Genomic DNA, 17,058 nt, shown 5'->3' with positions numbered 1-17,058 from the left:
TCTATTACAAGTCCGTTTCCTCTCAGGTAAACACTTATTCTATGATCTAATAATAATATAACTAATCTATACGTACACAAGTATGTGCTTAAACCTCCGCGAAGGACTTCCATGGTATTACCACTATTTTATGTGGATAAGCTCTCTAACTACTACGGTACCAGAGTATAGCCTCGAGACTCGGCTTAGCACTTCCGGCGGAACGAGTTCGCCATCAGTCTGCACGAATTTAAGTCTTTTCGTACATTTATATACATCGCGACAACGATATGTCCTCATGACGCACGGCGGCCCAGCGGCTTCGGGACCAACAAATCCTTGCCTATTCCACTTGAGCGTGCTGTCCACGGAGAGTTTTGCGCGTATGTCCAAATGTTTGATAACAAACGGCCGGAAGACATCGGCCGCCCACCTCTGGATTTGATCCACGATACTTAGTAGACTTACGGCATGGATTGGAAACCTCACGTCACCTGCCCAGATCGTCTCTACGTTCTGTGCTGGGCTTAGCTGCAGTCCTAGGTAGGTTTAGGTAATAGGTAATAGATGCTGGTTGCGACTTACGTGATACTCGCCGTAGCGTCGAGCGGCGTATACCCTCCACTCCGAAGCGCAGGACGTAAAGGCGAACATCTGGTATTCGCGGCTGGTTCGCCACTGGTACTTGGCAGGGTCTCTGGGGTCGCGGACGACGCTGTCTAGCAGTCCTAGGTAGCGGTCGCACGCATGCGCGATCTGCGCTTCGGCTTCGAAGTCGGAGGAGTAGCTCTTCTTGGCCTCGTAGATGGCGAAGGGGAACACGAGGCTCCGAGCGTCGGCGTCCCGGTCGAAGGGGACGCGGGTTACCTCGCAGATCCGGGAGAGAGGGACCCAGTTGCCTCTTGCGCTCTGGACTTGGGCTTCGAAGCCGCCGTGGGTAGGCTGGAAGCCGAGAGTTGCGTCTGGCGTTCGCTTGATTATTTGCCAGTTGCCGTGTTTGTCTTTTTCAAGCGCCGTGTAGTCGATTTTGTCCCTGTTGTCGGGTTAGCTTGATGATACTCGGTAGGTAGGTACTTGGTGTTGAACGGGGGTTTTAGTAGGTTAGGTACATTCGAAATGCGTCTTCTTCTCGGATCTGGTCGAATACGTCCTCCCACGCGTGGACTTCCCAGCAGAATTCGGATACATTGCGTCTGTTGCAGTTACGCCAGACCCGTTTGTCTAGCCTTTGCACTCGTTGGTTGAATTGATCGAGCTCTTTTGGATTTAAGCTACGCTCGTACTCGTGAGCGGGGAGAGGGGAGAATATACAGGACGGTCTGTCGGTATTTCTCTTCTTATAGTTATTTTTACCTGGAGGTGCTGTGCTTTTCGTAGGAGTCATCTCGTATAGTATAGGAATAATTGGGGAATTTAATTGAGTACCTAAGCTTGATGGTAACTAAGGAAATAAGACAACAAGGTTAGGACCTCTCTTTTGAATGAGTCCTGTGCTTCGAGGCATTGCTACCTGCTGTCCTATTCAGAGCTGATCCCAAGGGTGGTGTTGGTACTGGGATGAAACATGGCTGGCCAAATTATGGCCGGTCAATTCCTATAACGGCTGCCTCCCATCGCATTAACTTGGATTGCACTGCCTCGTTTTCACAGCCTTTTATATTCATGGAAAGCTATTTTTGAGAGCGAGTATATTCGATCGTTAGTCTCTGTAAATCTTCAGATGCCCTTTGGAGTTTATAATTGTATTAATTTAAAGCGACATGGAATATCTTAAACAGTTGATGGATGATGTGTTGTCACATGATGTAGTTCATATAGTTGGCATCATTCCTGGAAATCCTAATTGTTTCATCTCATGCAGGTCTTATTCTGCCTCATTTATGGACGGCTGGCAGTGTTGTAGGCGCTTATATTCTATACATGATTAAACCTTTATAACTCAGTCTGCTCTATGATGGAGAGTTTCTAGTGCTATTAAGTAATTAGATTATGGGTACCTATATTAACTTATTAAGGTGTGTAACAGATTTCCTTTACCTTACTCATGTATAAACGATGTATAGAGATGATAGGTAGTTTGCATTTTCTAGGAGACAGCACAATTGGTATACAATATATCTTTCCAAAGTTTATTATACACAGGTAGCCATACCTAGCTAAGTTTGTTAAGTTCAGCATAGCACTTTATTCAAGTGACTTGCACGGCTAGTACGTAGTTCTCATAATTTTTGCAGAAGGAAACTAAGTAGGTACCTATCCTATGGCACGAGTAGTTGCACTTTAACTTGGATAAGACTACTAGTAGGTATGCAATTACTTACAAGTAGAGTATTTAAGAAGAGTTTAAGAGAGTTTGAAATATTAGCACCGGCAGAAACATTCATCATTGAAGATGCCTCAAACTAATGCCTTGATTTCTGACTTAAGTTTATACTGAAAGCTATTTTCTTAGCACAACTATCGGTTATTTTCTTTTCTAAACTAATACTCGATACTGAGGCAAGCCGATTAGCACAGTATGGATCTAGGTTTTATTTCATTCGCAGGCCAATTAGCTCACGCTTTCCTATGAGAGCGGCATTAAGCTGGTTTGATCAACACATTCCCATAAGATACGGAAGATAGGACTGCCTCTGACCATCGTAGAGACCAGCTTGCAGTCTCAACACCATGGGCTATGAAAGTGCCGAGTCTATCAGGCCATGAACACTTGAGCGGGGCCTACCGAACCCTGATACAGCATCGTCACCATTAACATTCGAGCCTTTCGCCCCCGAACTTGTTACACGACAGATATGTAATGCAAAGGCGGGCAGCGGAGTTATTTGCTTACACCTCCTTTCGAGACTATGCATGAGAGCCTCAATAGAAGGTAAGAGGCCTGAAAGAACCAAAAAAAAAACCAAAGCAGGTTTGCGCTACTGCCGACATTCCTAATTAATAGAAGGTCCAGATGGGAAGACACCAAACCTACCTGTTAGTATCCGTTAGATCAATGCTGCTGTTTGCTAAACCAAGTTCGATACCATGTCGTCTTATTTTAGTCTCGCATATGACAGCATCATACTGTCAGTATGAAGGGTTTCAGGACTAGTACTTATCAGATCGTGAACTAGGTATAGAACGAGTGGATTACTATGTTTTAATTTCTATCTATACCTGTGCAATTTCTTCGTGCGGCTATGCATAGACCTGGCTAGACCCTCTGGGTTTGAACGGCAATTCCCGCGTATATAAGGGTAAAAGCAACCTGGTGACGGTATGCAGGAGACACATCGCAGCATGCGGATGTGCGTGTCAATTTCGAACTGCTTCATATATAGTATAGACGGGTAGATAGACTATGTATTCTAGCGGGACGTCATGCTAGGGATGCTCTCTACATACAAGCCAACTAGCTAGGGTGGCGACGACATCATCTATCCTGAATGGACCTACTATGTATGTACTTAACATTACCCCAAACTCGTCCCTAATTTGTCCTCAATTTCCGCGTCCAGTAGTTCGCCGGGAGTCTAATGCATCTCACGAGCTTTTTCGGAGCGGTCTAGACCACCATGTGGCTGCAGACGCACAGGATCTAATGCTTTTATCGACCCGAACGACAGGGGCTAGATGCCGCCGGATGCGGCTATCGTCAGCCAAGCTAACCCATCTGAAGGTACTTGGAGACTGAGATCTCCCTCGGCTTACTGCACGTTCTAGACTCTCTTAAGTTCTCAAGACCCGGTCCAACGTCATCTCGGCACTGGCTCACATTACTTGGGCAGCCATGAACCATTCGCACGGTAACTCGTCTGGGCTTAGGTAAACTACACTTATGTCACACTGACCTGATGCGAACTTCGAAGGGAAAAACTAACCGACTTTTGCTGTGCCATTTTGTGCGGCTGAGAAGAATTGGAGTGTAGTCCGTTCAGCTAAGGCGTAGGTTAAGGCTGAATGTTCGGATACGATGGTTATGGCGGCTATAGCAGTGAAAAATAAATGCATAAAGGAAGTGTATGACCATTCCTTACATGTGCAAGGTTGTAGAAAAGAGTTTGTGATACTATAATCTGGTTTCCTGTCGGTTTCATGGATGCTCCACCACCCATCCCGCCACGCCCACCCGGGTACGAGCTCCGGGGTCCGGTGAACCCTTCTCTGCCTCCCCGGCCGAGCCCGTCTGCACAGCAACAATTCCGACAGGTTCCTGGCGTCCCACGACCGCATACCATACGTCAGCCAATGACATGGGGACCATTATCTAATCTTGACGGCACGGCGACACAACTAATGGAAGCCCTACTGGCTGCCTTCTTCGCCAGTCTCGACTCCCGAAGTGCAGGTACTATCACGCCCGAGACTCTATCGGCCTTCTTAGACGTGCACGGATTTGTAGGGGGGGACAACGTCTGTGGGTGCCTTAATCCTTCCCCTACCTAGTGCATACCTGTCATAAGCTAGATAGAAGCTTGTCATATTTGATAAAAATTAATAAGAAATTAGGGAAATCAAACCTAGCCCCGAATGTGATGTTTCAACCAGAAGACCTGGCAGACTTCGAGCTGAAGGCTGCATGCGAAGCATGGTCCTTCGAGCACCGCGTCGCTGTGCGCAACCCTGGGCGCCCACAGCTTCCATACGGTGGAATGCCAATGCTTACACTGCAGGGCTTCACGGATATGATGGCCGTCGAACACGCGGCTGACCCGGAGCTCGCGTGGCGCGGTATCAATGCAGCATTACGCTACTATGACGTCTGGACAGAACTTGGTCCCCTGCCCCGCGAGTGTCTACTTCCCGGACCGGACCCTCCGATAGAAGTCCAGCGCCGTATCGAGCAAGCCGGGGCGCGCACCCGGAGGACGGCGGCCGAGAGACTCGAGGCGAACCGAGTCAAGCACGCGATGCAGGCGCAGGGTCGTAGGAATGCCGAAGAGTTGGCTGGTGATTATTACTACGTTGGGAGGGAGTACTACTGAGCCGAGCCGGGGGGGGCTCGTCTGCCTATCGGATAAGCGATGCGACGGTAATGCGTGGGAGACATACATTGCGGAGAGACGGGCTGTAGCGGACCGTGTCGCCTCGTCTGGCTAGGGTGGTAATGCTTGCGTGGGGGGTTACCTGCGATTAGACACACTTGGGTTGATACGATCGTCATAGGGGTCGCGGATTATACGGGATATCAGCAAAGGTGGTTAATATTCGGGGTATTCCGGAAAAGTTAGTGGTGTGCTGATAGGGCGACTATCGACTATCGACTATCTATACGATATGAAGAGTTGAAGTCGTGTCTTTTCGGCTGTGCTTGACGTCTGTGGCGAGGAGCCTGGTCCTATGTAGGTATTCATATCATGGTGCCCTACATCGGCAAACTATACAGCGAAGCAAGTACCTAGACATAGGAATGCCGTTCGCCGCACCGTCTTTTCCCGGAAGATCCGTGCTGGTGTACATCCAAGTTGAAATTTTTAAGGTGTTTCGAGGGTCGAAACACCCTCTCGAGCTGGGGAGATAGGCGGGTTTCACGGGCTTATCTCGCGTCTGCTGGCTCCCGACAATATCCTCTCGGTTGTTGAGGAACCAATAGTTAGATGCTATGCGCCACACTATGTTTGAGAAAATAACATTCGCCTCATTCGGTGAGGAGGTGTGTAGCAGATCTGAGCAAGGACACGCTAACCGAGCACGACGGTAGCAAGTCACGGGAGATTTAAAGACGGCAATGGCGAGGAAGTTGGTCCGGCAAGCAGGGGCTGCTTAACCTACCGTAGATGGGGTTTATTACATAGGTACATGAGCAGCCCATATGTTAGCTACCTGGAGTAGAGGACTGTCTTCATCTACATAGTGAGTTTGTAGTTGTGGTTGCGGCTGGTGGTGGAGGGAAAAATAAATCGATGCCATCCTAGCCATACCTTAGGTGAGACACCGAATGAGAAGACAAATTCAAAGACCAAGAAAAAGTGTCTTGGCGTGAATTATGTGGCTCGTATCGCTTAGAAATGGCGACTAGTTTGACCTGTCAGGATCTAAGATCAAGACTTGGCACATCACATGTTCGCAACTAGCCTAAATCATAGAGAGAGAACTACTCTGGGCTGCCTGGTGATCACCACGATGTTTCTGAGTAGCGTTAGGGAAAGGAAAAGGAGGGTCTGGTGGGCTTAATGCGACGTGATAGCATGTCGTTAAGTTTCAGAGGGTAATTCGGGTGCGTACATGGGCAGAGCTGGCAGAGGCATCCTAATAATTTGCCTTTCGTCATTATCTTCAAACCCGAGAGCGCTTGGAGGGGCTGTAAGAAGGTGGCTTGCAGCTGTAAGATGAGATGTGCCGACCAGATGGGATTGGCCCCCCCTTTCGCATCAGCTAACATTCCGTCATTACACCATTGATCCCAGCTTATCAAATATATGGAACCGAGAAGCCTTGAAGCTTCTATCTAGGTGCTACATATGTATACTTAGATAACATATGGAAAGGAGAGCGGAACAGACCCTATTGGACGATAAGCTATTTTGACACTAAGTAAGAGGCGGCTTTATACGTAACTCTAAACGACGACGAAGACGATAAAAGTAGGTAGGTGGAGAACACAAAGATTCAGAGCAGATTATGTATATACACTAACTAGACGACGAGGATTGTGGCTGTGACTAATGTACCTGTTTGAAGGTGTGGCAACATAGGGCAGAGTAGAGAACTAGTGTATGTATATAGGAGGAGGGTAAATACATAGGCCAATCAACGTATATGTTCTTAGTTATTCATATACACATCTAAGTACATACACTAGACAAATACATACACCTTGATTTAAGTAAGAATCATGCTACCTTGACCATTTCTATGTCGATAGCGTCGTGGATCGATTAGGTACGTTAAGTAGCATTGAGTATGATACCTCTTTTCGTATCGTTGTGACATAGAACGAACGATTAGTACGCAACGCTCCAATTACTCTCTCGGCCGAAAAAACGCTCGTCTTTGGCGCCAAGCTGAGCGCAAACTAGGGGCTGTTGAGCTCACAAGCTACAATATTAATTCTAACTACCTACCTTTTGGCTATTTGATTAGGCGTGGCATGGAGTGAACTCCGACAAGTGAGCATTACTCTAGGTATCAATCTGGACCCTGAAGCGACGATCCTTTCCCTTACCTGGCCAAGAAGGTTAACTGAAGCTAATGTGGTATACTGAGTGCCTCATTCGTGGTTAGGCTCGAATACCTATGTTGACACACGGAGCAGGATGTGCCTGATTTTTGGTGGAAAGTCGCAAGATATTGCCTCTGGAACTAAAAATTCTATGCGGCATGTTCCACGAACTTCACTAGATGTGACGAGAAAGTCTGCGCGGCTCATTTCTATGCCCGACTTGTCCTGACTTGAGGCGGGAAGGCTGGCTGCGTTATAGCGGCACAGGATTATTATCCGTACCACCACCCTCGTCCTAAAAATTGATAAACGTTGAAGGGTAGTTGTGCTACGTTCTACCGGTTCTATGTATTGCTACTGCATATTTGCAGCTTTAACTGAGACCTGTCTGCGGCTGTCAGATCTTCAACGCGCGTGCTCTGACGATGATCAGGCTGCTAAGACGCAGATCTACAATTCCCAACATAATAATGCAGCTGTTTGATGAATTCCTTCTGCAATGGCCCTAGACAGCCAAGCTATCCTTGGACTTGTTATGGTTGGTAGACATGCATACAGCAGCAGGTGATAGAAAGTGATAGATCGTTTTTTATGGTCGGCAAGACCCTGGGAGGGGTCGAGCGTCGGGAACGAGATGCAATACGATACATGGCCAACAACGGCATCAGTTGCAAGGACTTTGATGCAAGTAATATCAGGATTCAGACCTTCGACAAATACTGTACAGTACACGGCCGAGACGGGATACATATAGAGAGGGATATAATAAAGAAATTAATGTTTACACTGTGCTGCACAAGGCTGCTTGCCTACGTGGTATTGCTCGGGAAATAAGCATCTTCCTAATTAAGACTATTAGAGGTAGATTTATAAATACATTCGACTATGTATATGTTTGAATACACTATAGAACTTTAAAGGAACTCGACGGACCGCATCTGGGGAAGAACTCGGGTTCATCCTAGTCGAATAGAAGAAGACTCTTCGAGTTATCCGGGACGAGCGGGATGAGTGATGCTGTACGGGATCCATTACCCCAGGTTTCTGCAAGGCACTCGCCAGCAACCCAATCCACGCTATCCGCCCACTGGACTGAAGTCCCATGCTGAGGAAATGTTCCTGTTACGGGGTCCTTCCCTTTCTTAACTAGCATCTGGCAATATCCTGTTATTCTTGAGTAGGTATACATATCGATGACGCTGACCCTGGCTTGCATCCTATACCAACATGGCTTACCTGGCGTTAGCTGAGTCTTATGCCTCATTTCTCCATGATACAATACTGTCTTGTTGTAGTTAATTCTATCTTATATCTATGTTTTTACCGTGTGTTGTTCTTCTATTTCTTTTTTTCTTGAATCCTATGTAGTATGTTCAACGCATCAGTCGCAATTGTCGCTTGCGGCGGAAGATAAATGTGTGTGCTCAGGAGTTAAACACATACCTACTACGTCGTAGCGTCATTATACTCATTATAGATCCCTGTACCTTGTCCCGTCTTTATTACCATCTGTTTTTGTACTATGTAGAAAATGGCAATGAAGATCGCTCTCTATCCACCAGTACTAGATATTGGTAATTGGATATCAAAGAAAGAACTCGAAATAATACTCTATTTCCGGAGCATCTTGGACTCACCTACCGAGTAATTCTATTACTGCATTGCAATCGTCGATTCTTGACGTTGAGTAGTAGCTGCCGATTCAACGTGGATCCATAGATCCGCGCGTAAATCGAAGATTCGAAGCAGACCCTTCTCTCAAAGGAAGAATATCCTGCTGCGGTGTGACAATATGTATGTACATAGCAGGTCTCAGCGTTGTAGGTCCGAAGTGAGGGGTATCATTCACGACCACATTAGGTGGCGGGCGGCGCGGGGATGGTTAGCAACCACTAACAACAGATATTCCATTGTCTTCATGCCTATTACTAGGTACCATAGACTACGGTAACTGGGGCCCTGACGGTAGGAGTTGCACAAACCCTGCATAGATTTTTCTCCAATGCGTGGCTTTCGAAAGAGTAGAGAGTCTGGGGAAGAGGGTGTGTAGGTGTGGGCGTGGGTGTGGGGAAATAGGGTCTTTGAAGAATGGCCTTTTCGTGACTCGTCGATCTTGCGATGGCTGGCTGACGGATAGAGCACGTGTAGCATCGGACCTCCTAACATTCCTTCAACGAATGATATAGCGTAGTGGGTTTACAATGGCTTTCGGCGTGCCGCCCTTATGGCCCAGACTGCAGTCGATGCAGCCCATCTTGGAGAATAATGTTACAGCGTGATGATGTGATTCCCCGTTGTCAGGCTTACCGGCTGTATGAAATCAGCTTCTCGGAGAGCGGATACATGTTTTTACTCGTAAAATAATGGCGCCGACATTCTCAGCTTTTGGAGAATCGTTGCCCCTTGAAATGCTTGGGTTTACACAACATTATGTGCTTACTGCTCTAGCTAATCCAGAAATGACCATGGGATTGTGGCATGGTATTATTGACGATTGATGCTAAATTACATGGTTAGAAATCGGGAATACGAGAAAATCCGCTAAAGATCCAACCTGGTGTAATAACGGCTTTCTTCCAGCCCTAGCCGTTTCTATTTATTTTACTGAGGGGTTTCTGATCCCGATCGAGAGACGTCACCGCGCCGCATTCATCAAATCGTGCATTTCCCCAACCAATCTATATCGTTCGACGGTAGACGAGAGAAATACAGTTAAATCCTTCTACACTAGGGGGCGGGCGATACCCCTCATCGTGACCACGGACCTTTCTGTCCATTGGCAAATAGTAGGAAGAACATAAAAAAGTACCTACTAGGTACGGGACAACAACAACGCTCAAGATGATAGCACTATTACTACGTATCTACCTACCTAGGTATTCTTCAAAGTTTATTGGAAAGTTTTGTCAGTTTCATCTATGTAGGAGGATTAATATTCACCGCTACATTATTTAGTCAAGTATTTGGTGCTGTCGATCAGGTTGACGATATTTTAACTGTGGGAACTGTCGATCAAGAAAAGCTTCGAAGCACGTACGTATACACGCCGAGCTGGGTAGATCCGGATCAGCAAAGCTTTGTATATTTTACACGTGTAAGACGATCCCGCCAACGTCGCTCTATACATACATGTGAATGAGGCATATTATCCGGTGGTGTACTATGTATTTATCAGAGAATGGTAATGAAGAGCCAATACCACTAGGTACCTACATATGATTTCTATCCGACTGAATCCCTTCTTGTCTGGAGTTATGCCTAAAGCGTAAGAAACACAACGAACTACCCGCTACGTTGCTGGGAAAAGTAGGTATTTTTTAAAGAAATGGAAAATAAAAATTAAAGTCCATATTAGCACCGCAACTCTCCATGTCAGCATGCTCATACTAACCGGGAAATCATGTCTTTGCTGTACGACGTGATGTGTCCTTTCTAATCCAGTCACACTGGAATCCGGTCAGGCTGGAAAATAATACTCGAACCATCAAGCTCAGCGTGTGGCTCGATGGATGATGGTTTTGCACTCCGGAAATACCAAAAAGGGACATTCCAATATCCTCGAATTAACACCGCTGCACCCTGCGGCTTACATTGATCGACCATTAGTGTATACATGGTAATTAGAAGCATCTGCCTCGAGTATAGCAAATATACCCTGGGCTTGACTATGTTATAAGGTATATACCTTATATGAAAGGTAAAAATCTCAAGGTACATACCGCACCCGACAACACGTACCGGTAACTTCTAGCCGTAACCAACTCTTATCAAGACGTTCGTCCGGCCGGCTGAGTACAGTCACACGTGCCTGGCGATGTATCATATGTTACCTCCTATTATTGAGTTCTGTACATACATATATAGTAGCGTCGTCGATTCGCGAGGAGTACCATAGTAGGTAATGAATAATCCCCTGGGTCAACTTTAATGTTGCGTATGTTCAACGTAACGGCGTTTGTCCGTCGACCCACCAGAAGGCCGAAAACAGCTTGGCAGTCTTTCTAAGAGGAGGCCAATCATAATCCTGGTAACGCATGGAGATTGTGCGATAAGCTGCCGCATCCCTGACCCCATCATCCCTGACCCATGCTGGCGTCGATCTCACCCCTTTATTAACACATACAATGAATAACCCGTCTTCGTACTGTGCTGCATACACAGACATACTCATACATAGCCGCAACCCTCCAAAGGCACGGTAACTATCTCGTCTAGGTACAAGGACTTATTACTTGCAAGTTGCAAGTACTGCAAGGCAAGACTACAAACGATGCGCTGATATCGTAGAAGGGAATAAAAGAAATTCTAACAATGATCAAGTATCCTTCCCCGGGTCCATCGATCAACTGCCGGTAGACTTGAAGAAAAAGCAAAGAGATCCAAAAAAAAAAAAAAAAAAGCAAATTGGGGATGTTATCGACGGGTACCTGGCGATCGTCTTGCTTTGAAGCAGGAAATTGACATCACGGTTTGCCTGTGCCCGTTTTGTGTCACGGCGCCAAACAAAGGGGACGCAATCCACGAAGTTAAAAGTATGATGTTATCATTCTTAATTACATGAAGTTGGAAGAAGAACAAAAAACCATACATAAACAGGAACGGAACGAACCTGCAGGTTACATTGTACAAAGTTTCCAGCCAAGGCAAGAACCTTAGTAGGCAAGAACCTTAGTACTTACATGTATGTAATTAACCTTCACAAATATCAAACAGAACGAAAAGGTAATAGTTATACCTGCATACCTTTCAAAGTTCTCGAAACTCCTATGCTGATACTATGGTGATACTGCCGATGTAGGCAACTCAGGTACGTGTTTTTGCTACATGTATCATACCTAACGTGCATTACAGCTCATCAAATAATTGACGGAGCAATTGATGGATGTTATTATAATTGTTGCTCATTGCCCGTTGCCAATCGCCTACTGGCTATAAGGAGGGGCTACGTATAAAGTACCTGTTTTATGTACCCAAGTAGAACGTCGCATAGGAGGGGCAACCTTTTATGTACATATGTACTCCTCCTCGAACTGTGTTGGTCAGTGCCCGACCAAGGCAAGCTTAGTGCGAGTCGCGTACCGTGCATATCCCAGCATAGCGTAGCGTCATAAATTAGGTATCCACCTATACTTAATACATACCTAAACCTAGCATGGTGTGTGCAGCACAGACACAAGAGACATCCGATTATCAATGTTAGCTCCGGGCCAAAGTAGCTACGTATTAGTGGGAACCTTCCCCTCATCATTGGCTTGTTTCGTGTCTTTTGGGCTGGGCTTTTGGCTGGGCGGTGGTGGCTGCTGCAACAATCTCTCCACTTGCGCCAGAGTCAGACCAAACTTTCTCATGCCTTTTTTTTTGCCCACTTCTGACGTCCGGTTCATTCATCATCGTCCCATTCTGCAACGAATCAGTCCAATTCTTTCCATTTCTCTTTTTTCTTTCTTGGACTTGGCCTTTTTTCTTCCCCTTTCCCTTTTTGACCGACGACGACTTGCTTGACAAGAGACAGGACCAACTGCCCACAACGAATCACTCATCACTCATCACTTAACCTAACGTCATCGAGATCCAATTTATCCTTTAGCTTCCCACTCGCCTGCCAGTTGTGTGTACTACCCAATTCAATTCCCCACGGTAATGGCTTCTTGAAATTCGGTTCTCTTCCCCGCCTCCTGTCCGCTAGGACCAAGCGACGATATGCTTCGATATTCACCCAGAATGATGACCACAATACCTCCTAAGCCACCTACATCCTCTTGCCGCCATGGATCCGCAGCAGCCGAATCAACCTCATCAACTCCTTACCGACCATAATCCGCCCCTCTCCTCCGTTCCTTCTAGGACTGCGAATAGTACCCCGACTTCTTCCCCGGGCCTGTTCAGCCCTACGAACCCTCGTCCCAATGCCTTCTTCACCCATTCCGCCTCCGAGGTTTCTACGCCGATGGCCACCACGGCTAGCCCCTATCTGCACCCTCTGCAGAATCATAGAGTCCGAGAGTAAGTCTAGCATGACCGACATATAGAACATCATGTATTGGTATTATTACCTAGAATCGGATCGTGAGCGTTGAAGCCGAAGAGAGGCTAAGCTCGGTCTCCGATTGGGATCTCTGTTTGGGCGTTTCGTCTGATTCGCGGTTGGCTAACTAATATTGGCAAATATAGGACACACAAAGCCCTCGTTGACTTGAACTTAATGACAGGACGAAAGATCATCAATCAATACGAAGTGATAGAAGAACTTGGTCGGGGCGTACACGGCAAAGTGAAACTAGCACGAAACCTGGAGACTGGCGAGAATGTTGCGATCAAGATCATCCCCAGGTTCTCTAAGAAGCGCCGCCTGGGAAAAGTGACTGCGTCTCCCCAGGACAAGACAAAACGAGAGATTGCTATACTAAAAAAGATCCGCCATCCTAATGTCGTCGCCCTGCTCGAAATCATCGACGATCCGGAGTTGAAGAAGATCTACATGGTTCTGGAACACGTCGAATTAGGAGAAGTTGTCTGGCGGAAGAAGGGATTGCCGTACATTTGTAGCATCGAGAGACGAAGGATTGAGAAGGAAGTCCGAGGGGAACTGAGTACCGAAGAAGAAGAACACTATATTCAGCTTCTCGAAAGACGACAGGCTCTCAATGATTGGAAAAGGGCAAAGATGGTGCAGACTCAAAGGGGCCCGGTCGACTTTTGGAGTATCGAGTACGGTGCCGCAAACGATGACGACTCCGAGGGCCAACCACGTTCATTAGGTAGAGCAGGAAGCGAGCTTATCCGTTCAAACAGAATAGCTTCGTCTAGGACTGGATCACGAGCCACCTCTCCGACTCGTTCGCACGCCCAATCTGCACCTTCAGGTTCTCCCGCGGGCACACCATTACCCTCGGAATACGATGCCTCTTCGGTCGGTGTAGAAGGCGAAAGCGACATCGAGACTCCTGGGCCCTTGCGTTCCCATCCCGGATCTTCGGCCGCACTAGATAGGACCCTCGCTTCGGCGTTCCCCGACGATGTTATGTTTCGTGGTCGATCTCCGAGTATGGCCGACTCTATCATTTCCCATATGTCATCGGTTGATTGTAATCAGCAACCTCATGATCCCTTCGCCGATGACTATTCCTATGTTCCTTGTTTCACAATTGATAGCGCCCGTGCTACTTTCAGGGACACCGTACTGGGATTAGAGTATTTGCACTACGAAGGAGTAGTCCATCGTGATATCAAGCCGGCCAATCTCTTATGGACTCGAGACCATAGGGTAAAAATTTCCGACTTCGGTGTTTCCTATTTTGGCCGACCGATTCGTGAGGGCGAACCCGATGAGCTCGTATCGGAATCCGAGGCTCGCGACTTCGATGACGATCTTGAGTTAGCCAAGACCGTTGGCACGCCCGCCTTCTTTGCACCGGAGCTATGTTATACGGACATAAGCGAAGAACAGCCGAAAATCTCGGAACAAATTGACGTATGGTCTCTAGGAGTGACGCTCTACTGCCTAATCTACGCCCGCATCCCATTCATGGCCGAGGATGAATTCCAGATGTTCCACAAGATTGCTAAGGAGGAAGTGTATATCCCACGTCGCCGACTCAAGCCGGTCGATCCGCAAACTTCCCCATCGTCTGTGTCCTTATACAAACGCGTTAACAGCGAGCCATACCGCGACGATAGTGTCCTTGCGTACGAAGAGATTGACGACCTGCTATACGACCTCTTAAATCGGATGCTGACTAAGAATCCGGAGAAACGGATACGGTTAAGGGAGGTGAAGCGTCATCCTTGGGTTGTGCAAGGTATTCCTAACCTCATTGCGTGGATTGACGAGACAGACCCTTCGCGCCGTACTTCTGGTCGAAAAATAGAGGTCGACGAACGAGAAATCACTCGTGCTGTCGTCCCTCTTACGTTTCTGGAAAGGGCTCGCTCGGTTGTGAAGAAAACCATCGGCAAGGTTATGCACCCGCGTGCTGAGAGAACGGAAGGCCACTCGAGGAGAAGGGCAGCTAGCAGTGCTGCTAGTTCTGCAGGAGATGTACCTTCGACTGTAGGCTCGACTATAGGATCGACATCACACATTCGAGACGCTCGCCGAAAGAGTTTACGCCCCGATGATTATTTTGCTACGGTTCGAGAAAGTGATCACCCCTTATCGCAAAGTGTTAGTGCAACTCCTCAGGAGTCTCCTGTCCATGATGGACCGGATTCTACCCGACGTGGGTCGGTTTTGGTAGGCGGAGATTTTAGACGCAATCTGAGCGGCTCTGTAAGCGATTTTAACGCGCAACCAGATCTGGCAGGACCGCCGTCGACATCGCCTTCCTTCTCGTCAATCAAGGGCCATTTAAGTCACGGCCACCGCCACGGTCGGACAAGATCAATAACCAATGCAATCCTTGCTCTCGCACCTGGAAGAGACCCGCATACCACGCCGAATTCTCCTGCACTTGAAACTTGCATTAGAGATGATCCAATTACTGCCTTGAGGAAGACCCGAGATGTCGATTCGACGGATGAATCGTCCCGATCACGATCGGTAGATCGTGGATTGTTTGGTTGTGCCGATAAACGCGCTGAAGCCAAGGTTGCTTTAAGCACAGCTGTAGCTCCCGGCAATATGGAACTTCCTAGACGTCCTCTTTCGGTCCACCCACCGGAAATCAAATCATACACTTTTCATCGGGGAACTGCCTTGGCTTCTCCTATGTTCTTTTCTTCTAGAGCTGTCGGTACTTATCAGCATGGTCAGCCAAACTCAGACCCCAATATGCATGAAAACCACATGGGCACTGCTGAGCTAGATAAACGGCCCGTGACTGCTCATCGAGCCGCACTGGTGGAAGGCCACACCGCTCCGGCCAAGGTATACGACCCGTCTACTCCAGATGCTCTTGCCCGAATTCATGAGCACGTAATGCGCCGCCGACAAGAAGACGAAGAACAATCGAAACGCGAAGAGCTCGAACTCCATGGGGACGATACTACGCCCATTTCTTATCCTTTTTCGCCAGATGACGAGCTAGGCCTAGAACATACCCAACCACCATCTAGGGAAGATCCTGGAACCGCTGGGACATCAGCTTCAGCCTCCACTGGAACGCTGATGACACCTTTGACCAGCCCGAGCGAGTCGACAAGTCCGGTTGGCCTCGGAAGTATACCAAGCCAGAATGAAGACTCGCCCGTCTTCCGCTCAGACCCATCGCTACCGGCGCTGCTCAGCGGTGCCAGCTCGATATCCGCCGATGCCGAAGGGGAATTCCTTTTAAGGCCAGGCTCTGTTGACCGTCCTTCTCTTATCGATACTACCGACTCCTTAACCCCACCCGCTCTTACAAAGGAGCCGATCTCCGGATTTCCTCTAGAAGATGTGCAACAATTCCAAACGCTATTACTCCCTCAACCCCAACGTTCTTTCGCCACATCGTCCCTTCTAACTACAAGAGCAGTCGATGATGACGACGGTAGCGATAGCGATGAAGGTCTTGTGATGAAGCCTAAGAAGCGGAATCCTATCAAAGACCACACCAGCTCACCTCTAGGAAGAACGTTATCAAGCGCAAAGAGACGTGATACCCAAACGAGTATCGGTAGCACAGAAACAGCCAAGAAGATATACATGCAAAATTAATGAAGGTTTAGTGTTGTTGCTGGTGTCGACGCCCCTGCATACTACTACCCCTCGTGTATGAGATACATGAACATGTATCAAGCCGATCCGTTCATATATCGGATACGGAATATACCGCATCCACTAAGAAACAATTAATTCTAGGGCACGGACCACGGAGATCAGCTATACGATATTTGGAAATGATTTGAGCACATCTTGCTGTGGGGTGCTTTAGCGAAACCCGGATATGGTTCAGATTATTGCAAATATAGTGTAGTTGATGCCCGTGGTCCGTGCCCTAGAATTAATTGTTTCTTAG

At 47.5% G+C, this 17,058-nt stretch overlaps 3 protein-coding genes across 3 annotated transcripts; 2 read left to right on the top strand and 1 right to left on the bottom strand.

The window, feature by feature from the left end:
- Window positions 1-123: 123 nt before the first annotated feature.
- F5Y00DRAFT_251418 (uncharacterized protein) lies at window positions 124-1,363 on the bottom strand (the record flags this gene model as incomplete). Its single annotated transcript, XM_048009823.1, has 3 exons — window positions 124-495; window positions 565-1,012; window positions 1,089-1,363. The coding sequence occupies 3 exons, from the start codon at window positions 1,361-1,363 to the stop codon at window positions 124-126; spliced, it is 1,095 nt and encodes a 364-aa protein (XP_047867881.1).
- A 2,493-nt stretch (window positions 1,364-3,856) lies between these two features.
- F5Y00DRAFT_204000 (uncharacterized protein) lies at window positions 3,857-5,523 on the top strand. Its single transcript, XM_048005408.1, has 2 exons — window positions 3,857-4,378; window positions 4,471-5,523. Exons 1-2 carry the CDS (start codon window positions 4,057-4,059, stop codon window positions 4,944-4,946), a joined length of 798 nt encoding a protein of 265 aa, XP_047867880.1. The 5' UTR covers window positions 3,857-4,056; the 3' UTR covers window positions 4,947-5,523.
- Window positions 5,524-12,325: 6,802 nt separating this feature from the next.
- Window positions 12,326-16,936, top strand: F5Y00DRAFT_228254 (kinase-like protein). Its single transcript, XM_048006600.1, has 2 exons — window positions 12,326-13,126; window positions 13,295-16,936. The coding sequence occupies exons 1-2, from the start codon at window positions 12,891-12,893 to the stop codon at window positions 16,755-16,757; spliced, it is 3,699 nt and encodes a 1,232-aa protein (XP_047867879.1). The 5' UTR covers window positions 12,326-12,890; the 3' UTR covers window positions 16,758-16,936.
- Window positions 16,937-17,058: the final 122 nt, after the last annotated feature.

Source organism: Daldinia vernicosa (genome assembly GCF_022497035.1).
Source record: "Daldinia vernicosa strain CBS 139.73 unplaced genomic scaffold F5Y00scaffold_8, whole genome shotgun sequence".
Taxonomy (NCBI): domain Eukaryota; kingdom Fungi; phylum Ascomycota; class Sordariomycetes; order Xylariales; family Hypoxylaceae; genus Daldinia; species Daldinia vernicosa.
This window is presented reverse-complemented; position numbering and strand designations above follow the sequence as displayed.

Excerpts from the sequence above, each read along its gene's own strand:
- F5Y00DRAFT_204000 (XM_048005408.1), top strand. The coding sequence starts at position 4,057 with ATGGATGCTCCACCACCCATCCCGCCACGCCCACCCGGGTACGAGCTC. Across the intron at positions 4,379-4,470 it reads TGTAGGGGGGGACAACGTCT|GGAAATCAAACCTAGCCCCG; the intron begins GTGGGTGCCTTA and ends ATAAGAAATTAG.
- F5Y00DRAFT_228254 (XM_048006600.1), top strand. The coding sequence starts at position 12,891 with ATGGATCCGCAGCAGCCGAATCAACCTCATCAACTCCTTACCGACCAT. Across the intron at positions 13,127-13,294 it reads CAGAATCATAGAGTCCGAGA|GACACACAAAGCCCTCGTTG; the intron begins GTAAGTCTAGCA and ends TGGCAAATATAG.